Source organism: Camponotus floridanus, unplaced genomic scaffold (genome assembly GCF_003227725.1).
Source record: "Camponotus floridanus strain SB8 unplaced genomic scaffold, Cflo_v7.5 scaffold236, whole genome shotgun sequence".
NCBI classification, from domain to species: domain Eukaryota; kingdom Metazoa; phylum Arthropoda; class Insecta; order Hymenoptera; family Formicidae; genus Camponotus; species Camponotus floridanus.
In genome coordinates, this window is record NW_020229366.1 from 51,856 (window position 1) to 74,998 (window position 23,143).

The window sequence follows — 23,143 nt, forward strand, 5'->3', positions numbered from 1 at the left end:
TAATATAAGATAGTTTAAGTTTTATGTATATTATCAAATTATGTATATTATCAAATATTATTAGAAAATAGTTACGCTAGTTTATTAAGCATTAGTAGATTGAATAATTAGATATTTACAGATTATTCCTGCGTTGATTTGTTAATTGTGTTAGATATAGTACAACTGAATAATGGAGGAGATAATAAATATCCAAGACCTCATGAATAGGCTTGTTAAGGATAATATTTCTTCTGAAGACCTCGTTGCCTGTGCCATCAGGAATTTGTACTCTGCAGAGAAACATGCTGTGTCTGGAAATAATGTTTGTCTGCGCAATAACATTCGTGCAACAATTGCATATGTTAAGTTGCTGTAAGACTATGGCCAGCAGATGGATTTGGCACGGTTATATTTGTTGCATCGTATTAAGTTGTTGGAAGTGCGAGATCATGATCATAGCCTAGAATTAAGTTTACTTCGTGGTTTGTCTCCACTTGCAGAAAAATCCGCACCCACCAACGATGATAGGATTATTCAAAACTGGAATGGCAGCTGTTTACAATTTCCGAATAAAGAAAGTGACCAGGAGCTGGAAATCATTCTGGACACACGCATGATAAAGGAAATTGATTTTTCCAAATCTGCACTTTATGATATTAGCAACAGATTAGAAGTCAAAAAGAATACGCTCCTTGAGATTGAGCAAAAGATAGAGGACACATCCAATATAATATTGTCTTCATTTGAGCATGGTGCGTCGTTAGAATCGGAGCTTCATACATCCGGTAACTCCTGTAGGGTTGAGCGAACCCCGGCTCAGGTATCACCCAATCGCCCTAGAGACTGGGGCGCTCGAACTACGCCCCCAAAATTTATACGCAACATGGATTTGATAAAGGACAATGAAAACTTACCGGCTCAAGGGGTGCTCGGATCCCCCAGAGACCGGCACAGTAGTGAGCCCGACACCGCTGGGTCGACCGTCCCAGGACGGGAATCCTGCGAGGGCACTGTTGGAGTGGTCTCGGCCAGCGCCCCAGCAGAACAAGTAGCGACTGCTGAGATCAATCCGTTGGAGATTGTCACATGCACTTACAAAACATCGGAAACATGTGAACCAGCCTGATGATATCGTGGTGCAAAATATTAGAGAGAAAAGAAAGGCCTCTACATCCCCAGTCAGCGATGTGGAGGATTCAATAGAAAGAATTGTTCGTCGGCCCAATAAAACTCGGGTAATGGAGTCTGCGGAGGCGCCTATAACTCTTAGCTCTGATAGCAGAATACAAGAAGACGAAGCGGTCTATAAAACATCGGGTTCTAAAACGGACACAGAATCAGAAGATAAAGAAGAGCTTCCCTCAAATGTTTGCGTCACAAGAAGAAACAAGAAGAAGAATGAAAGATTGGCTGATTTCTCTCAGCTTAAGGCCTCTAAGCTCAGGAAATCTAGGAAGCTCGGTATAGCTAAGGATTACAAAGTTGATGAGCTGCTGAATGAAGAAGATGCTAATAATTCAAAAAGTTCCTCCGCTTTTAGGGAAGAATTTATTGAGTCTGTTGTGGAGAGGCAGAGAAAACTCTCCGGATGCTCAGATGGACATAATACTTCATCTTCACGTAGGTCTGAGGAGATTCCACATGAAGCATCTGTATACAGCTCTGATAGCTACACTGTTAGTAGCGGTTATTTGGCTAATAAAAGCGCCAAGAACAAAGGTGGTAAAAAGAGCTGTTGAACGATCTTATAAAGACCAGGGGCAAAAGTCCAGAAGGAAAATAGCTATACCGACTGCAGTAACTAAGGAGGAAGCAGAGAGAGAGTTGCAATTTTCAAGGCAAAACTGATTAGAGATGGATCCTGCAGCCTTAGGCGCTAGATGTCTCGACCATTTGAATGAAATCGAAAATCAGAGAAGCCGATGTAGCAACATCTCAGGACGTGTTGCTGGTCGCATGAAGGATAGCAAGCGAATAGCTGCTGAAATTACGAAGGCTATGATAGAAAGACTCACACTTGCGGGCGATGCCTTCTCTCTTAAAAATGAAAATTTTGCATTGAAAGAAGAGCTTGAAGAAATTAAACGTAAAGAGCAGGCTCAAAGCAAGGAGATAAATAGCCTGCGTAAAATGATCACTGATCTGCAACGTGAAATTAGGTCGCTCAAGGAAGGCTTTGGACCATTTCCGGCGATGGTATCTGGTACCTCCTCCCCGTACAGGGGTATTAAGTCTGTGAAGGCGTTGCCTCTGGGGGAGAAGAGACCAGAAAGAAAGGAGAAGAGGACTTCTGCCTCTCCTGTAAGACTGGAGGTGGCTGAGTCTAACATGGAAGTTGAGCCCCTTGTAAGTGACATTCCTGGTTGCTCTAAGGATAGAGATTATATGGACCACGACACAGAATGGCCGGGTGGAGCTGCGTCGATCCCGTGGACAAAAGAAGATAAGCATAGGAAAGTAGAAATATCTAACGCTAAAATTAAGAATAGAAGTAACCTAAATTCTAATATGTACAGCGATCCTAATATGTACGATGATAATGTTAATTTTAGTACTAAGCCTAATTTTAAGAATTATGCTAAAAAAGTAGACAAGATTAATCCTGCAGCACAATCTACACCGCGCAGTAAGGGCATCAGGTTAGTCGATAATATACAGATAGTGCCCCCAGCCTTGCCCCCCCCCCTTCCGGTGATACGGAATGGAACAGGGTAACAGGAAGGGGTCGTAAAATGACTCAATTTCCTGACAACAGATCGGGTACTAATACCCGGAGTAGATTAGCGAATAATAAGAAAGAAACGGCCAAGCCGGGCAGAAGATTCACTAAATCGGCCGTTGTCACTATAACCAGTAAGCCTGATGGCCTTACTTATGCGCAAATCTTGGCTAAGGCCCGCGAAAAGGTATGTCTCAGGGAGTTGGGTATACAAACTACAATCATCCGTCGAGCGATTAGTGATGCTATCGTCATCAAAGTCCCTGGCCCGCAGGGGAAACAATTGGCTAGCGTTCTTAGGTCTAATCTTGCAGAAGTTTTGGGACAAGATGCAAAGGTTCAAAATCCTGTCACGATGGGAGAATTACGCCTACGTGGCATAGATCCTTCGACCACCGAGGAGGAGATCTATTTGGAAATGGAGTCCCTTAGTGGTGCACACCGCAGCGAGTTCAAGGTTAGTACCATATCCAATATGAGAGATGGAATGAGGGTTGCCTGGGTAACCTGCCCGCTACAAACTGCGGTGAAAATCGCCGAAAACGGAGTGGTGACGCTTGGTTGGACTCGGGGGAAAGTAGAGCTCCTTAAAAAGCGTCCCGTACAGTGCCACAAATGTTGGCGCTTTGGGCATGTTGCGTCACGGTGTACCGCAGAAATTGATAGGAAGGGCACTTGCTTTCGTTGTGGTCAGGTGGGACACTTAGCTGGCGCGTGTAACACTGGAATGCTGAAGTGTCTTATCTGTGCAGAGGATGGTAAGGAATATAGACATAGGATCGGTGCACAACGTTGCCTTGAAAATCATGGATACCCTAGTGGTATTGTATCTTTAAAAAAGTGAATGCCTAATAAGGCAAGAATAGGGTCGCAATCGTCTAATCCATATGATGCAAGGTGTTAGAATTATACAGGTTAATCTCAACCGCAGCTGGGGAGCCCTGGATCTTCTTAGGCAATATATGATTGAAGCTGACATTGGCCTTGCCATTGTTGCGGAATCCCCCAGCAGGATTGAAGAGAGTAGTACGTATTTTAAGAGCTTGGACGAACTTGCTGCTATTCTTTGGAGGCCTGAAGGTCTAAGGCATTTAAGCTGTAGAGTTCTTGAGCGCGGTCATGGTTTCGTTCTTGCACGAATGGGGGAAGTTTGTGTGACTTCTTGTTACATATCTCCCAATGTAAATAATGCTTTCTGTCGTATATTAGATAAACTTAGCAGTACTATCAGTAGGTTTGCCACTTTACCATTTCTTGTTTGTGGCGATTTTAATGCGCACTCGACATTGTGGGGCTCGACTTCCTTGAATAGGCGTGGCGAACTAATTACGAGATGGTCGGCAATGTTCGATCTTCGTTTACTTAATACTGGTGTAGCATATACGTGTATCAGACCACAGGGTGGATCAATTGTGGATTTATCGTGGGTTTCCTCTGGCTTGGTTGATTGTGTGGAGGGCTGGTCGGTGCTCGAACGAATCGAAACTCTCTCCGATCATCTGTACATTGCCTTTACTCTTAAAGAACACATATTTAAAAAAGGCAATGTTTTTAATCACAAGAGATGGAATTTTAACAAATTAGATGATGAATTATCTCTGAGACTCTTGAATTGCTGACTAGTGCGATTCTACCGGATAGTATAGACAATAATTTGAATCAATATGTAGATTGGATTCGCAGTATAATGCGTAGTGCTTGTAACACAGCTGCTCCTTTAGTTAAAAGTAAAAACCAGCGTCGCCAGATATATTGGTGGATAAGCGAAATATCTGATCTTCGAAGTTCGGCTATTAAAGCGAGAAGATTATGGCATCGTTGTAGGCATAGCACGGATACTGCAGATATCTTAGCTAAGAAAAATAATTACATGTTAGCGAAAAAGGTTCTTAGATCGGCAATAAAGAAGGCTAAGAGCTCTTCATGGGCCGAACTAATATCATCAATTGAAACAGACCCATGGGGTCTACCCTATAAATTAGTTATGAGGAAATTGCGTAAGTCTAGCCCCACTTTGTCAGAGACTATTGGAGAAGATAGTCTTAACCAACTCTTGGATTCACTTTTTCCTGGTTCCTCGAGTGGAGTGGATAATCCAATCCTCCCTGTAACCCCTCCATCAGAGGAGGATGAGGAAACCAACGTTAATATAGCTCAAATTAAAAAGATTGGTCAAAAAACGACCGTGTAGGAATGCAGCACCAGGTCCTGACAATTTAAAAGCTGCAGTATGGAAAAAGGTACCGGAAATTGTACTTAAGCACCTGGCTAATCTCTTCACGTTGTGCCTTAAAACTGGAAGTTTTCCTAAACTCTGGAAAAGATCCATCCTAGTTCTTATTCCAAAAGGGAAAAGTACCATCACGGAAGGTATAAAAGCACGTCCGATTTGCCTCCTTGATGAGATAAGCAAAATTTTAGAAAGGGTTATTTCTGACAGAATTAACAAATGGTTAAAAGAGGATGAGATTCGCTCACTTTCCCAAAATCAGTTTGGCTTTAGAAGAGCAAGATCCACTGTTGACGCCCTCGCTAAAGTACGCGAACTGACATTGTCGGTTATGAATGAAAATGGATAGGCGATTGCAGTTGGATTGGATGTGGCTAATGCCTTTAATTCGATTCCTTTTAGCGTTATCCTAGCAGCTATGAAATCCATGGGATTCCCTCATTATTTGCGTAGGATTGTTGCTGATTACCTTTCTGATCGCTATATCGTGTATAGGAACTCTGCAAATCGGATTGTAGAACGCAAAGTTCTCGCTGGTGTTCCGCAGGGGTCAGTTCTTGGGCCACTCCTGTGTAATATCGCATTTGATTCGGTTCTTAGGCTTGCATCTGAGGAGGGTGTCATACCGTATGCTATGCGGATGACACCCTGATTATTGCCTCCTCGCATAGGCTTTTTGGAGCAATTGTAAAAGCAAACTTACAAATCGCGAGGGTAGTTTGGCACATAAAAAAGCTAGATTTGTCGGTCGCTGAGACTAAAACTGAGGCAGTCCTTTTTTCGAAAAGAAAACCGATAATGATGCCCATGGTGGCAGTAGAAAGTTCGCGTATTCAGGTAGGTGATTCCATGAAATACCTGGGGGTAATGATTGATAGTCTCTGGAATTTCCGCAGTCATTTTAAATACGTTGAAAATAAGGCGGTTAAAGTAAGTAGAGCGTTAAACAGATTAATGCCTAATCTTAGAGGGCCTGGTGAGCGTAAGAGGAGGTTATATGCCACTATTTTTACTTCAGTGGTTATGTATACCGCACCGATTTAGAGTGAAGCCTTTGCATCAGCCTCGGACAGAGTCACTCGTCCATTGCGCAGACTACAGCGCACCTGTGCAATTCGGTCTGTTGCATCGTATAGAACGGTGTCCTTTGATGCGGTGACCCTGTTGGCTGGATTTCCTCTTTGGAAATTCGAGGCAACCTTGCGGTGTCGTATATACAATAGATTCATAGATCTAAAGGCTAGAAATGTGTTCACGCACCAAACGGATGCGGAGGTTCGCAATGGTGAGAACCTTCTACTTTTGCGACAGTGGGACGTCTACTTAGGTAGACCTGGAATTTCGAGTCTAAAGACGGTGTCTGCGCTTCGTCCGTTCTTAGGCAGATGGTTAAATCGGAATTTCGGAGAGGTCAATTATTACATGTCGCAGATGATGACCCGACATGGCAGTTTTGGTCATTTCTTGTATAGGATAGGTAGACGCGATACGGCGATGTTATCATTGTTCTTCTGCTGATGATTCGTTGGATCACACTATTGCCGAGTGTTCAGCCTGGGACATTCCAAGATTTGAGTTTAAGCGTAAAATGGGTTTAGGAAATAATGACAGCTTAACCCTGAGGGTAATAGTTGAAAAGATCCTTCAAAAGAAGGAGTACTGGAATGCCTTCTCACACTTTGCCGTTGTCGTTCTTAAAGTGAAGGAGGAGGAGGAGAGGAAGCGTGAGGGAACCTCTTTTCCCTCGTTCCCAATTCGAGGACCTCCATAGTTTTGCCTCTCACTTATATGAACTTATCATTTCCCTTAATCCTGCATTTCCATTCCATTACGATTATTTTCATTTTCATCTTCATCTCCATCTTCGTGTCATCTTCATCTTCACTCTCATCCTCATCTCCATCTCCATTTGCACTCTCATCTTCACTGCCATCTTCATTTCATCCCCATCTTCATCTTCATCTTCACTTTCATGTATATCTTTATTTCACCTTTATCCTCACTTTTTTTTTTGTTTTTTTTTTCGCTTACAAGTTCAGCACTTATACTTATAGAGGAGCAACCTGCCGTGGCGGAGTGGGTGCGGGGTGGTCTCGATGCCTATTAACCTCCTATCTCCCCCTCACGGTGGGCGGGGCATCTCAGTAATTGCACAGTGGCGCTGGGATGCCCCACTTATTATCATAATTTGATCCGTGCTTGCCACGCTTGGTCAATTTTGGTTATAAGAAAATAAAAATTTTTAGCTGTTGATGCATGTTTTGCGCATACGCATGGTGACTTCCAGAAGTTATGCGAAAGCGGTCCCCGGCAGTCGCCGTTGCGGTTAGGATGCCACCGGTGTGGTTTAGCGGGTAGTCGGCTCGGGTGGATGCATCTCGACCGGAGTCCCGCACTACCCAAAGCCTCCCCCGAGATGGAGGGTGTCCGTCAATAGGATTCCACATCGGAAAAAAAAAAGGTCCCCTCCGTCTAGTACAGGGAAACCTGGCCCCCCGAGGTCGGCATCGTCACGGCGAAGGGTCCGCCTTCCCCTCGCTAAATAAAAAAAGCGGAGGCGGGGACACGGGTTAGGAGTCGACGTTGCACGTCGGCGGCAGGGGGCCTGCCCACCCTTGAATAAAAAATCGTAGGCAGAACGGGTGTAGAGGTGCCTCGCGATGGAGACACAAATCACTTCCACAATCACTCTACACAAATTGCTTCCACGAGGAAGCGAAGCTTGGCTCTACAATGAGAGCCCCGGGTATGTCAAGGCCCATCATGTCGTGGATGCGGCATGGTGGGAAAAAGGGTTGTGCTTCACCCTCCGGAAATTCGAAAGCACACTTAGATCGAGTCACGGATGCCGTCGAGTGGCGTGGTTATATCAGGTGACGGCTGCTACCTCGTAGAGCCTGAGGCTGATATACTACAGCAGAGGTCTGCATTCCTCCTGTGAAATAAAGCGGATGCAGGGACACGGGAAGGGTCGATGAGGGTGACGGACCATTCCTGACCTTTCGGGCGATGGAATGAGGAGTCCCGAGCTTATCATCCACAAGGTGGGGTACGCTTTCCTCTAGCCGGAAAACGCGGAGCGAACGGTGCCGGGGTGCATCACACGATGGTGATCACCACGGTTAAATGGTTGGTGCCTGAACGGGCGGTGGGCACACCCTTCGATCGAGCGGTTCCTTTGATCAAACGCTGGGGGAAGTCGCATCCCCCCCAGTAGTAATCAGAGGATACTCCTCTTCTTCTCTGCCGAGGGGGCCCCTCCAATGAGAGGAGCTCGGTTGGAGGATGGGCTCGCTTCTCAACACAGGAGTCCACCTAGTGTGCCTTACCCCACAGGGCCTGCCTTACCCCACTATAAAACAAACGAAGGCACACGCGAAATTTTGGGTCCCCCTGGGTGACTGAACACCTGGGGGGACACCACCAAGGAAGGACCCCCGGCAGAGGGGGGTAGAAAATGGATGGGCAGGGTGCCTGCATGCGGGTCGAAAGAGGTAGTTTACGGACCCTGTTTTCGGCCCTCATAGAAGGGTGCACCCCTCCGATGTTGCGCCAACTTGTCGTGGTGGAGGGGCTCTCCTCTTCCTTCGGGTTGAGAGGTCCAAGAGCACACCATTGCATTTCCCTCCCCAGAAGGGGAGGAAGAGGGGGTTTCCGCTCCCTTCGGGCACTCTGGCCTAATGCGGATAGGGGAAGGAAAACCCTGATTCTAAACCCGGTACAATGGGGCCGTTGACGGGTGGGAGAACACCCAACCCATTCTTTTATTTCTTCTTTCTTCAGGGTGGCGCCTGCTATCAAATAGCCTAGAGGAGACAACCTCGATAAAAAACAAAAACGTGATGAAAATGAAAGGCAAGAAAAAGCGCCGATCATTACCGGCCCAGGGGTCCTCGGAGCCCCAGGGCCCGGCGGGTGAGGGGTAGCGTCCCGGCCCCTCCCCCGTCGTCATCGGATGACGGGCGATCCTCGGGGTCAAGGGTGGGCCCCGGGGTCAAATGGACGACCACTCCGATGACTGCGAGCATTGTGGAGGACACCACATTCTACAGGACGGACCTGCTTCTCCTGATGAATGCTGTTGTGGAATGGAGGAGCCCGCTCGCTCGCTCGCTCTCACGCGGACGGCTGAAAGAGCGCCGTCTCAGTCACTCTTACAGACAGCCCGATAGAGCGCTGTCTCTCTCTGTTTCGCGTCGAACCATGGAAAGTGCAGTCTCGCTCGCTCTCACGCGAACCGTGAATAGTGCGGTCTCGCTCGTTCTCACAGACAGCTGATTAAACGCTGTCTCTCTCAGTTTCGTGCGTGCACTCGTGAATAGTGCGGTCTCGCTTGATCTCGCGAACGGCCGATAGAGCGCCGTCCCGCTCTCTCTCACAGACAACCGTTGGAGCACTGTCTCTCTTAGTTTCGTGCGTGCACCCGTGAATAGTACGGTCTCGCTCGATCTCGCGAACGACGGATAGAGCGCCGTCTCGCTCGCTCTCGCAGACAGCTGATGTAACGCTGTCTCTCTCAATCTCGTGCGTGCAACCGTGAATCGTGCTGTCTCGCTCGCTCACGCGAACAGCTGATAGAGCGCTGTCTCGCTCGCTCTCACGCGAACATCTGATAACGCGTTGTATCGTTTTTATCAAGCGAACAATTGTATAGTGCGATCTCGCCGATCGAGTGCGAATCTCGACGTGCTCAAATATCCGAAATAGAGTCGCATACACATCGAAATCCTATAAACTCTGTACATATCGTGTATTTTACGCAATAAACTTATCACCACTCTTGTGTGGCTGTCACTGTGTTACAATCAAAGGAGCAATTTTACGTTATTGCATCCCGTCATTCATCCAGTGCGAAATCACGTTACTTGCAAACTCGCGATACCCTCTCGGGTGTGTCCCAGCAAAACAAAATCGCAACTCGCAGGTGCGTCCCGAACACATATTATATTAATAAAGAGAATAGACAGTTATCATTTTGTGGAATATATTTGTATAATTTATAATTATATATATATATATATATATATATATATATATATATATTGTGTATGTGTGTGTGTAGAAATTTACATATTTGACTGCGCAATCATAATTATAGTAATATAGACATTTATTACATTTGCCTACGTAGACACAAATATAGTTACACAGAAATATTTCCTATATCTATAATAATAATTATGTGTAAATACATATATATGTATATATATATATATATATGTGTGTGTGCGTGTGTGTAGAAATTTACATATTTGACTGCTCAACCATAATTATAGTGACATAGACATTTATTATATTTGCCTGCGTAGACACAAATATAAATACGAAGAAATATTCCTTACATGTATAATGATAATTATATGTATATGTGTGTGTGTGTGTGTGTGTGTAGAAATGTGTAGAAATTTTCATATTTGACTGCGCAACCATAATTATACTTACATAGACATTTATTACATTTGTCTGCATAGACATAAATATAGTTACGCGGAAATATTCCCTACATATACAGGGAGATCCCGAAAAACCTTCCGTCTTTAAAATGACGTATTCCTGACATTATTCTAAGACAATTTTTTCTTTACCAAAATTTGATTTGAAGCGTAGTTTTTGAATTATAAGCAAAAATAGTTAGTAAATCATGCGTCGGGTACAGGAGGCAGACAGGGGCGGCCCGGCGCGCCGCGAGCGCGGGCGCAACTGATCGACCGACAGGCGATTACCACTGCATGAGTCACTAACTATTTTATCTTATATCATAAAATTATGCTTTAAATAAAATTTTGGTAAAGAAGAAAATGTCTTAGAATTACATCAGGAATACGTGTTCCTTAAAATAATGTTAATTATTAAAAGTTATTCCGGATCGCCGACCGTCGAACGTTGTAATCAGCTGATTGCTACACGCGATGTGTGTATGGCGGAGTGTGTGCGTAAAAGAGAGAGAGAGAGAGAGAGAGAGAGATTGCTCACTCACCTTGTAGCAGCGTAGCGAATCTTCATGCTACGTATTATTGTAACTGCTGCACGATTATCAGATCGCTGCACCGCTAATGTTAGAGATGCGCGACACATCGAAACTTTCTCACTTCGAAACACTCTTACACTAGATTAACACAGATTACGCGATAACGAGTTTATTATTCTGTTTATTACTCACTCAATTCACATCGTTTTATCGAGACTAAAAATTACTTTAAAAGAAACGCGAATGCGAGAGAACACATGACTCGACGCGAAGCGACGGATCGCGAAGACTGCGCGACCACGAGGGTTATGTGTTGCCAGAAACGCGACACGCGACATCTAACAATAAACGACTTGCACGTGGCGCGTGATTGACGCGAGATAAGACGAACAATCGGCTAAAACTTTCTCATTGCGAATGCGGTAGAAAACATGAAACGTATAAAACATGAAACGTACTTAAAATAATTAATTATTTATTATAAATAATAACTATTTTTTAATCATAATAAATAATTATTATTTTAAAAAGCATGTGTTATGCGTTATTACATTTTCGAAACTATTGCATTCACGATGCGAAGATTTCAGTCAATCGCAGGAATAATGTAATTAACAAATTACATTTGGGAAAATTTATTTTTATTCTGCTCACAATAAAATGTTCCAACGTGAAAATGTATTGGTCGCTCTGAAAAGAGCGGATTGATTAAAAAAAATTTTAGAGCAGATGCTCAAAATGCCCGCCATCCATCCTAACGCAAGCTCTCATGCGTTTTAATAAATTTCTTTCGACGTTTTCCATTATTTCTTCGTCGATATTCCAAATAGCAAATCGTAATCTTGTCTCTAGATCTTCGATATTTTCGGGAAGCGTTTTATAAATGATTTCCTTACAGTAGCCCCATAAGAAAAAATCTAGAGGGTTGAGATCCGGAGATCTTGCGGGCCAACGTATCGGGCCGTATCGACCCATCCAGCGTCCAGGAAAATTCTCGTTCAAAAAATTTGTAACAATTCTGGCGTTGTGTGGCCCAGCACCGTCTTGTTGAAAGATAATATTATTTCTTTCAAATAATGGCACATCCAGGAAATGTGGTAGATTTTCTGTTAAAAAATCGACGTAGGTTCTTCCAGTTAAAATGTCTGGAAGAATAACCGGACCAAGTATTTCAGTGCCCATTATTCCAGCCCATACATTAATCTTCCAACGAGTTTGAAAATTTTATAATCGCGTGACTCTCGGATTTTCTTCGCTCCAAAAGTGCATATTATGCACATTAAAAATTTCTTCTGTGTGAATAGCGATTCATCGCTGAATATCACACGAGAGGAATATCTTGGATCTTGATCGACGTTTCGCAAAAAATTTTCGCAAAACGTTCGTCTTGCAGGGTAATCTGCTGGTCGTAAATGCTGCACGCGTGTATAATGAAACGCGTGCAATTTTTCTTCTTTTAATATTCTTTGTACGGTTGTATACGATAAATCATGTTCTTGAGCGACTACCCGAATACTTGTTTCGGGATTATCCTCGAAAGTACGTAGAACTCTTTCTGTATTCCGTACATTTCTAACGCTGCGATTTCTCCCAGCGTCATGTTTGTTCGACAGGACACTGCCAGTATCGTATAATCTTTGAGCTGCTCCAAGTATGACATGACCCGATGGATGTCTTCGGTTTGGATATAATTCGGCGTATCTTCTTGCAGCAGGATTCTGTTGCCGTGACACTCGCCAAGTGCCATCAGCATATCGTAGTATTCTTGATTTGTGTACGCTGCCCTATCTTCTTCGCGCTTATTGATAATCGCTGATAATCGCAGGCTTATTGATTGCATCATCGATCGTGCGTTTAATTTATACGATCTTCGCTGGGGGTCTGCGCCCCTCCTCGCCTCCCGCGACCAATCGCGAATGTCGCGCACGCTTATTAGCAGGATAATGAGACAAAACTATTGGTGCAAAGAAAACGTATGATTGCTTATGATAAAAAATGTGTAATTTGCAATGCACTTTTTGTTATAAACAATCATGCGTTTTCTTTGCACCAATAGTTTTGTCTCATTATCTTGTGCATAAAAGTATTAGGGTAAGACTACCGAAAACTAAATATTTTACGAGATATTTTGCATTTTATATCGAAGTACTGCAAACTTTGAAGCCTTATAACTCAAAAAGTATTTAATGAAAAACATTTGTTGTAGTGTTTTGGAAAGCTCTCGAGATAAGCTACAAGAATATGTAATGAAAAATAGTGGGTTCAATTTAAGAAATTGAAGGTGACTTTTATGTGACATTCAAATGACTTTCCAAGGTCAAACCAATGCTACCATCTTATGTCCCCCTTCACACCCTACAATTTTGTTTGAAACATTTTCTGTATCTCCTATAGTTTTCGAGAAATTTTAGTCCGTCACTTAAAATGACTCACCCTGTATATATCCAGGGTTAGTTTTCGGGACATTTTGTGCGACACAGGCAGTTTTCAGGACTTTTGTTGGATTTCAGGACTGTCCCGAAAAAAATTATATGTCTAACGGTAGTTTTCAGGACGTCCTGAAAACTGCCTTTGGATATATAAAAGTGCTGTCCTGAAATGTATCTTTTAATATACAGTAGCGCTCAAAAGTATTTTGACAACAAGAAATTCTTTATTATTACGCGTTACATAGTGCTAAATAAAAAACGTTTTAGTTTATCGTTGAGTGTGATGTGATTGCAGGTCATAAGTAAACAACAAGTTTGAACTTGTTTGTTTATAGTAGGCGCTGAATGACAAACATTCCATATCTTGCGCTCAAAAGTATTTTGAGAAGTCATTTAGTTTCGAGTTTTCCAAAGCGTCGGTTGTAGTATTACTTGATTTGTGTTTATATCAATTTATTGTGATTCTTTAAACATGCCGAAGCATAAAGAATATTCCACTGACTTTAAAAAAGCTGTTATAACCGCTCTAAAACAAGGAAAAACACAAGCAGAAGTTGCACGTAATTTTAACGTGTCTCGGCAGCTTGTTAGTATATGGAATAAAGTGTTCAATAAACGAGGAACTATCGAAAACAAGTCCCGAAGTGGCCGTCCGAAAAAAACAACTCTTGCTATTGATCGCATAATAAAAAGACTATCCGCTAGTGATGTTCGTAAGTCGGCAGTAGCAATAAAAACGAACTGAAAGAAAATTACGACACGGATATTCATGTTTCAACGTTAAACGTCGTCTAATGTCTTATGGATTACACGGCCGTCGACCAACAAAGAAGCCTCTTATATCTGCAAAGAACAAGAAGTTACGAATTGCGTTTGCAAAACGTCACAAACTATGGACGAGTTCTGAATGGTCTAGTATTTTGTGGAGCGACGAAAGCAAATTTAATTTAGTATCATCTGATGGGATTAAGTACATTCGACGTCCTGTTAACAAAAGATATGATGTTCGATACCAAGTGCCCACCGTCAAACACGGAGGCGGCAGTGTTATGGTTTGGGGCTGTTTTTCACGCTATGGAGTTGGACCGCTAGTTCGCATTGAAGGGAATATGGATCGATTTATGTATGAGAACATATTAAAGACGCAAATGCTGCCCTATGCTAAAGAGAACATGCTACCTGGGTGGTACTTTCAGCACGATAATGATCCAAACATAAGTCCAAGCACATAACCGAATTTATGAAACGTAAAAAAGTCAAGGTTCTCGAATGGCCAAGTCAAAGTGCTGATCTAAACCCCATAGAACATCTGTGGGAGGAGTTAGATCGCAGAGTAAGATGTCAAAATTATTCGAATGAAGAGGCTTTATTTCAAGCTCTTAAGGAGAAGTGGGAAAAAAATTCCTTTGGATCGAATACAGAAGTTAGTCGACTCGATGCCGGCTCGTTGTAATGCTGTTATAAAGGCTAATGGATATGCTACTAAATATTAATTTATTTAAAAATAAAGATGATGTTTAAGCGTTAAAAATTTTGCTTTTTATTTAATTACAGTGTCAAAATACTTTTGATCATTCATGTTCTTTATTTCTAGTTTGGTTTTGTAATTTTGTTATCAAACTACAATTTCTTTTACAAAAATATGTAGACAAATCAAGTTTCTTCCAATAAAAATAGTTGTATATTTGTGTCTTTTATTTGTATTAAATTAGTTCAATTATTGTGCTTGTCAAAATACTTTTGAGCGCTACTGTATATATAAATTTATTTGTATAATGATAATTTTCAGGACATTTTAACAAAATTAAGAAATTAATATGTATTGATGTATATATATTGAAAATGGCTATATATATACCGAAATCGGGTTGTCTAGTAACGATTTACTGTATATAACTTTTATATATATTTTTTAAATTTAATATATTTTTCATTAAAATATTTAAGTCCCGAAAAATGCCTTTATATTAATTATTAATATTAAAAATCGTTATTTTTATTCTATAATAAAGTATACAGAGTGTTTCTAAACCTATGTTGGAGATTTTTAAGGGCATATTCTAGTAGTCAAAATAAGAAAAAATGTTCTTATAAACATGGGTCCAAAAAAGCTTTTCTTCCGAGTTATAGCTCCCTAAAGTTGGTGGAAAAAAATTACCAAAATTACATAAAAATTAAGATCACTATTAATTATTATGCTGTGCAAAATTTCAACGATCTGTGAAAAAATCTCCGAGAGCTACAAAACATTTTGCGATTTTTTCCAATTTTAGACAGTTATAATTCGAAAGAAAAGCATTTTTAGACCCATGTTTATAAGAACTTTTTCTTATTTTGACTCCTAGAATATACCTTTAAAATCTCCGACATAGGTTTAGAAATACTCTGTATATAATATATACACTTAAATATACAGGGTGTTAGATAAGTATGGCAACGGTCAAATATCTCCCGAAAATAGTGGTCTTGTGGGAAAATGTTTCAATGTTTAAAAAAAAAAGTTGTAAGATCTTAAATGACGCATTACACAGTAATATTACTATGACCTTGAAGAGTGTCGTTAAGGTCACGTGAAGGTCATTTTAAATTTCTTAAATGGAAACCTCTTATTTTTTATTGCATATTCGTGTAGCTTGTCTCGAGAGCTTTCCAAAACACTATAATACAGTATTTATTCATTGAGTACTTTTCGAGTTATGAGGCTTCAAATAATTTCTTAATTTTACATAAACCGTAAAATGTCTTGTAAAATATTCATTTTTCGATTATCTTACCTTAATACTTTTATGTACAAAATAATGAGAGGAATCAATTGATGTAAAGAAAATATATAATTGTTTCGAAAAAACAAAATGTAATTTGCAATTAACAGTTACATTTTTTTTAAAAAACAATTATGCGTATACTCGTATATTATATATAAATATATATACTACTATATATATTTACTAACAGAATAAAAATAACTATCTTTAATATTATAATTGATATAAAGGCATTTTTCGGTACTTAAGTATTTTAATGAAAAGTATATTAACACGTTGACTGCCATGGGGGTCACTGGTGACCGGCACTCGACTTGGCTACAGCGCCGTGGGGGCCACCGGTGACCAGCGACGCAGCAAATAATAAAAGTACATAATTATAATAAATATGGATACTGATAAATTTTTCAATAATACCATTGTTACTATAATGGTTTGAAGAAATTAATGCAATATAGAACATACAAAAATAATTTTATTACTACATGAAAATATACATATTATCAGTGCATATTGTGATGAGTCAGATTGAAACACTCAAGGCAAAGAAAAGGTGAATCAACGCAATCGGAACAATATGTCACCACTTTTTTAGTAGAATTCTTTGCTCCAGTTCTTCCTAGCTGTTTTGAATTTTTGTTATAGCACGCCTTACAAAATCGCTTTACATTTCGTGCATTTCCCGGCATTTTTTTAAATTCATGACGAGGTCTGCTCTGTACGCGTTTTTTTTGGAGAAATACAATCATTATCGGAGCATTTCATTAGATACATTGCTAATTTCATCCTAAAATCAGGAATTGCAATATTTTCCGGGTTACTTGTTTGAATAACACTATTGAATTTTACAATACAAGTATTTAGTAAAAGTTCTATTGTCAGTTTCTTTGTACCATTTTATAGTTCTACGCAGTGGTGAGCTATAAGCAATCATTTGATCAGATAAGTCGACTGAGATTTCCCTAAATTATATTCAACTACCATTTTTGGCTTTTCTTTTGTATAGTTTCTTTTCTGTATAGTTGTCATTTCTGCTGAATGTTTTGTAGATAGCATCAACACATCTCTTTTATCTTTCCATTTTAAGATAGTTACTCCATTTTTATTTTCTCGCGCGATAACATCTCCACGTTTTAATTTTTGGGCCACTACTTCTTTTGGATTGCCGCGCCGATTTTTTCGTAGGGTACCCAATAAATGTGTACGCATATCAGTTAATCTTTCCGCCAGGTCAACGCTTGTGTACCAATTATCTGTGCAGATAGTGTGGCCTTTGCCTAAAATATCTTGACAAAGAGCCATTACAATCTCAGTCGACTTATTTCCAGATTTTCATTTGTATTTTCGTCTTTGCCCGTGTAGATTCGAAATGAATAAGTATATCCTGGCCCACTACATAATTTAAAAACTTTAATGCCATATCTGTGACGTTTTTGTTTTATATATTGGCGAAATACTATGCGGCCTCGAATGGCACTAAGGATTCATCCACGCATAGTATCTCATCTGGTTTATAATATTTCTTAAAATTACTGTTCAAATGATTGCTCCTCCGATGGTGCGCCACCTTGTCGTGGTGGAGGGGCTCCCCTCTTCCTTCGGGTTGAGGGGTCAAAGAGCGCACCATTGCACTTCCCTCCCCGGAAGGGGAGGAAGGGGGGATTCCGCTCCCTCCGGGCCTAGGGCCTAATGCGGATAGGGGAAGGAAAACCCTGACTCCAAACCCGGCACAATGGGGCTGGTTACGGGTGGGAGAACACCCAACCCATTCTTTCTTCCAACCCATCCTATACTTCCCATCCTTCTTCCTCGACCGATTGTCCCAGGGTCTCTAACTCTACCTTCTTCGGGGTGGCGCCCGCTTTCAAATAGCACGGTACCCTTTGGGTGCAGATGGAGCCCAGCGACTCCATAGAGACGAGGTCTGCTGCCGCGGGCCAGTCTCGTTCGCTGGAAGGGGTTGGCGGCCCTGACTTCAATCGCCCAGTGGCACGGCACTGCAGGGGGAGTCTAGCTCTCCGCCCGTGACTTGAACGGGTGCTCCCGTGGGATGAGGTGGCGGATCGGTGGGTGCTCCCGCCGTGAAGCGTCCCTCAGTGGGGAAAAGTGGGAGCCGGTCGGGTCCCTCGCCCGAAGGACTGGATGGGTGACTCAGTCACCCGCCGGGCCAGAGGCGAGGATCAAGATCCCAGTGACTCCCACGTGTGAATGTGAGTGTGCGTGTGCGTGGGTGTGTGTGTGTGTGTGCGTGTGTGTGTGTGTGTGTCGTGTGTGTGTGTGAATAACTCTTATTTATTTTCAGGTTTTATTTTCAGATTTCAGGTTTTCTCTTCTTTTCCCTTCCCTTTCCCTTCGGGGATGGTCAGCATACAGCCGAAACTTTCTCGACAGCCGTGAATCGGACTTGTCTTGAGGAGGAGCATCGGCAACACAGCATAGCCACGAGTCGGCGCCAGCTCTGCTGGCCAAATGGCTCCTATGTGGCACTAACAGAATGCCCCTAAAAACGGCATTCTTTCCCTTCCTTTTCCTTTTCCCTTCTCCCTTCGGGGATCAGTCAGCACACAGCCGAAAACTTTCTCGACAACCGAAAACCGGACTCGTCTTGAGGAGCCGAAGGCCTCTCGACAGCCGTGAATCGGACTTGTCTTGAGGAGAATCGGCAGCACTGCATAGCCACGAGTCGGTGTCAGCTCTGCTGACCAAATGGCTCTTATGTGGCACTAACAGAATGCCCCTAAAAACGGCATTCTTTCCCTTATTTCCTTTTTCCTTCTCCCTTCGGGGATAGTCAGCATACAGCCGAAAACTTTCTCGACAACCGAAAACCGGACTCGTCTTGAGGAGCCGAAGGCTTCTCGACAGCCGTGAATTGGACTTGTCTTGAGGAGAATCGGCAGCACTGCAGAGCCACGAGTCGGTGTCAGCTCTGCTGACCAAATGGCTCTTATGTGGCGATAAAGGAATGCCCCTAAAAACGGCATTCTTTCCCTTTCTCTTTCCCTTTTCTCTCTCCCTTTCTTCTCCCTTGAGGATGTAATCGGATCACAGCCGAAAACTTCTCGACAGCCGGAATCGGACTCGTCTTGAGGAGAATCGGCTTCCTTCGGAATTTTTCGGGTTCGGTTGTGCCGTCGGTGGCTCGTCGATAGGCGTCGTTAGGTCGTCGTCGTCGTCGCGGTCGCTTGCGTCGCGGTCGGTCCGCAGAGGTCTGAAGACCAAGGTGTAGGAACCGTGCTTAGGGTCTGCATGGTCGCGTAGACGCAAAATGTCGCGATCGCTAACGGTCCGTCCCGGGATACCTGCCGTCCTCCCGGTGTATTTAGGCTTGGCGGCGTAAAGGTGGCTCTACGTCGTTCGACCACCCCTTCCACCGTACTCGTGGGAATAATATGGGTTTAAAATTAAAAATTCTGACGTGGTGAGGAGGAGTGCCCGCCTGGCCGACCGCTTCCGGCCTGGCGCGGCCGCTGTTAGGGATGCGCGGGGTGTCTCCGTCGTTGGGTCGCGGGTCTGCTCGACCGCGTGCTCGGTGGCGGCCTCCGCCTCCTCGAGAGCGCCTCACCGAGCTGTGCGCGCGCGGGCCCGGGACACGATTCGAGATGGTGCACAGCCCCAGGAAGACGGTCTTCCCGACGTTAGATCCGCGTTAGTCCGCCGTGAAGCCGCGATTAGTTCCGCGTCCGTCGGGTTAGAACGTTTGGTTCCCGCGACTCCCGCGATTAGGTCTGCGTCCGTCGTCTTAGAACGCTGCTTGGTTTCCGCGATTAGATCCGTGTCGTTAACGATAGTGCGTAGAGTCGGAACTGCCGATAGCGATAAACAGGCAACGGGCGAAGGAAATAGGCCTGTAGTTAGCACCGCGTTTAGACTTGCGAACGATGCGAAAATGCGAGAGACGGTTAGATCCGCGAACCCCACCCCACCCCACACAGCGAGTGGTCCGTTACCACAAGAATTAGATAGGTCAAAAACAACCGTTAGCTTAGGTAATGCGTCCACGGGACTTAGGATGCTACAGTGAACATGCGACGTTCGGCTGTAGTAACGGGCGAGGTGCGCCAGCTCGTAGCTGGAAAACGATTAGACATTTTGCTATTGCAAGAACCGCATGTTAGGAAGCAGGGCTCGAGTCACATTATCGTAGGTCTAGGCGTAGGGATGAAAGTTGCCGCCGTCCGCTCGCAACGTCCGTGGGCGGCGGTGGTGATTAGTAATCCAAATTTTCAGTCAGTTTTCGTGTCGCAGCTTAGTACCGCGCATTGTGCCTGTGTCGAAATACAGGCCCCCAGCTTCTCTTTCTACGTCGTCTCGTGCTATTTCCAGTACAGCGACGGGATTGAGGAGCACCTCAGGCACCTCGAGATGGTGCTTCGTTCGCTGAGGGGGGATAGAGTCATCGTAGGCGTTGACGCGAACGCTAGGTCGTCACTCTGGGGCCGCCAAGAGACTGACGAAAGAGGTACCAAATTCGAGGACCTCATTAGGGCATTCGGTTTAGTAGTTGTTAATGATGCTGGACAGCCACCCACCTATTGGACGACAAGAGGGTCGTCATTCATTGACGTGACCTTGGTGTCGCGCTCCATGAACAATTTCATAGGTGATTGGAAGGTGAGGTGTGACTGGACCAGCAGCGATCATAGGGCAGTGGACATAAGGTTGAGAGTGCCAAAAGAGTCAGGTGTTGATCGGGGAACTGGGAACACAAGGTTCGATACAAATCGGGCCGACTGGGAACGGTTCTCTGAGACCCTGACAGATCTTTCAGGATCGCAACTGGAGGCCATCGATCTGTGTTCCACAGTAGAAGTAGATAGGATGGCAGAAACGCTCACAGTGGTGCTCACGGAGGCCTGTGTTGCGTCGATGCCTAGAAAGCGTAGATTTAGAAAGTCCAACCCGTGGTGGACAAACAAATTAACTAAGTTAAAGAAAGCCGTGTATAGGAAACGTAGGGTTCTCCAGAGAAGGCGAGAGGAACCTGCTTGCCTTCGGGTATTGCTGGAGTATCGCTCGATGCAAAGGCAGTACTGTAGGGAGGTAAAGCGGGCGAAGCTCGCAAGCTGGCGGAAGTTTGTCACATCGCACGGTAACCAGGAGCCCTGGGGCTTCGTTTACAAGCAACAGGCGTGCAAACTCCAGGTCGAGGGTGTGCTTAGCACACTCCGGTGTGGCGAATATTCCACAAAGACGTTAAGGGAGACTGCCAGCTACTTCCTGGACGCGCACATTCCAGATGACCGGGAGATAGAGGACACGCCTGAGCAGCGTGAAACTAGAGTCACGTGTAGGAACGCTCCGAACACAGCCGACGCTCCTCCCGTCACGGTGGAGGAAGTGGCAAACGTGGTTAAATCGTTTAGAAATAAGAAAGCTCCGGGTCCGGATTTAATAGAGGTTGCCGTTCTCAAGGCAGCCTGTAGTGTAATCCCCGTCAGATAGCTAGGCTTTTCAATGGGTGCCTCCAGTGGGGCGTCTTTCCTTCTGTCTGGAAGGAGGGCTCGCTTCGAGTCCTTCTGAAAGGCGAAGACAAGGATGAGAGGGACCCAAAATCATACAGACCCATTTGTCTCCTCTCCGTGGTAGGAAAACTCTTTGAGAAGATTCTCAAATCCCGGCTGATGGGCACATCACTGGCGCCGGATAAGGTCTCCCGTCGACAGTTCGGGTTTATGCCCGGAAGGTCGACGGAGGATGCTGTTGTCGAGTTGCGGCGAATGGTCTCTGTCTCCGAAGGGAGATATGCCGTCGCACTTCTCTTCGACATTTCCGGAGCTTTTGATAATGTCTGGTGGCCGCTCGTGTTAGATAGTTTAAAGAAACGCGATTGTCCGCGAAACGTATTTCAAGTGCTCCGGAGCTACTTCGATGACCGCAAAGTCAAAATCGCGCTTAGTTCCGCGGAGGTGTCCAAGCGAGCAGCGAAGGGTGCCCGCAGGGTTCCGTTCTCGGTCCGGCTTGCTGGAACCTCATGTTTGATGGCCTTTTAAAGATACTAGAGGAAACGGTTCCTGACAGATTTGCCGCGTACGCGGACGACCTCGTGGTTGTCATAAATGGAAATTCGCGTCGAGAACTAGAGACAGAAGGCCAGCGTGTAGTAAATGTAATAACAGAATGGTGTAGGTTCGCGAAGCTTCAGATTTCCGAGCGTAAAACTGAAGCCATCATTCTGAAGTCAGACGCGATCGCGCGAAACCCGATAGGTAGACGGGGAGGAGCTCGACCGGATAGGAAGCGAAAAAGTACGAAGAAAACCGTCGACTTCGGTGATAGGCCGCCAATTATTAAGATCGGTGACGCGAAGATACGATTTAAGGAAACGGTTAGATATCTTGGCGTTTACATAGATAGGAATCTGAAAGTTAAGTCTCATTGCGCGTATCTTAACAGCAAAGTCGGGTTGCTGTTCGCTAAATTAAATAGGATAGCTCGTGCCGATTGGGGCCTCCGTTTCAAAACGTTGTACACAATATATCGAGGTGTGTTCGCGCCAACAGTAGCCTACGCCGCCGCGGGATGGGCTGATCTGTGCACGGGAAAAGATATTAGGGTATTAAAATCGCTACAACGTCGCGTACTTATTTCGCTGACCGGCGCATATCGAACAGCCTCGTGGGAATCCCTCTGCGTCGTCGGGGGAGTGATCCCAGTCGATATAATTCTTCGCGAAAACGTCGCGCGTTACCAAGTTAGGTCGCAAAAGGACGCCAAGATCGGTAATGTGGAGATACCCGCCGAAACGGATAGGAAGACTGCGATAGAAACGATTAGGGACGAAGCGATTAACATGTGGCAGACCAAATGGGTATCTTCGAGTAAAGGTCGTACCACATTCGCGTATTTCGATAGCGTGCGGGATAGACTCAACGCGCGTTCGATAGAACCGAATCATTGGAGCACGCAAGCTCTCACGGGACACGGCGACTTTAGATCCCGACTAGCCGCGTTAAATCTCGTCGATAGCGAAGCGTGTATTTGCGGAAACAGAACGGATTCGGTTCAGCACTTCTTGCTGCAATGTCCGATGTTCGATGCACAGAGAGA

The 23,143-nt window shown here is 44.1% G+C and overlaps 1 protein-coding gene across 1 annotated transcript; it reads left to right on the forward strand.

Annotated features, from left to right (window-relative positions):
* Positions 1-1,836: 1,836 nt before the first annotated feature.
* On the forward strand, positions 1,837-4,892 carry LOC112638009. Its single transcript, XM_025408856.1, has 6 exons — positions 1,837-2,621; positions 2,738-3,261; positions 3,454-3,522; positions 3,599-3,799; positions 3,911-4,163; positions 4,325-4,892. Exons 1-6 carry the CDS (start codon positions 1,837-1,839, stop codon positions 4,890-4,892), a joined length of 2,400 nt encoding a protein of 799 aa, XP_025264641.1.
* Positions 4,893-23,143: the final 18,251 nt, after the last annotated feature.

Coding starts and splice junctions, on each gene's coding strand:
- LOC112638009 (XM_025408856.1), top strand. CDS start 1,837: ATGGATCCTGCAGCCTTAGGCGCTAGATGTCTCGACCATTTGAATGAA. Junction 3,800..3,910: donor AGGTCTAAGGCATTTAAGCT/GTAGAGTTCTTG, acceptor GTCGTATATTAG/ATAAACTTAGCAGTACTATC. Junction 4,164..4,324: donor GTTGATTGTGTGGAGGGCTG/GTCGGTGCTCGA, acceptor ATTGCTGACTAG/TGCGATTCTACCGGATAGTA.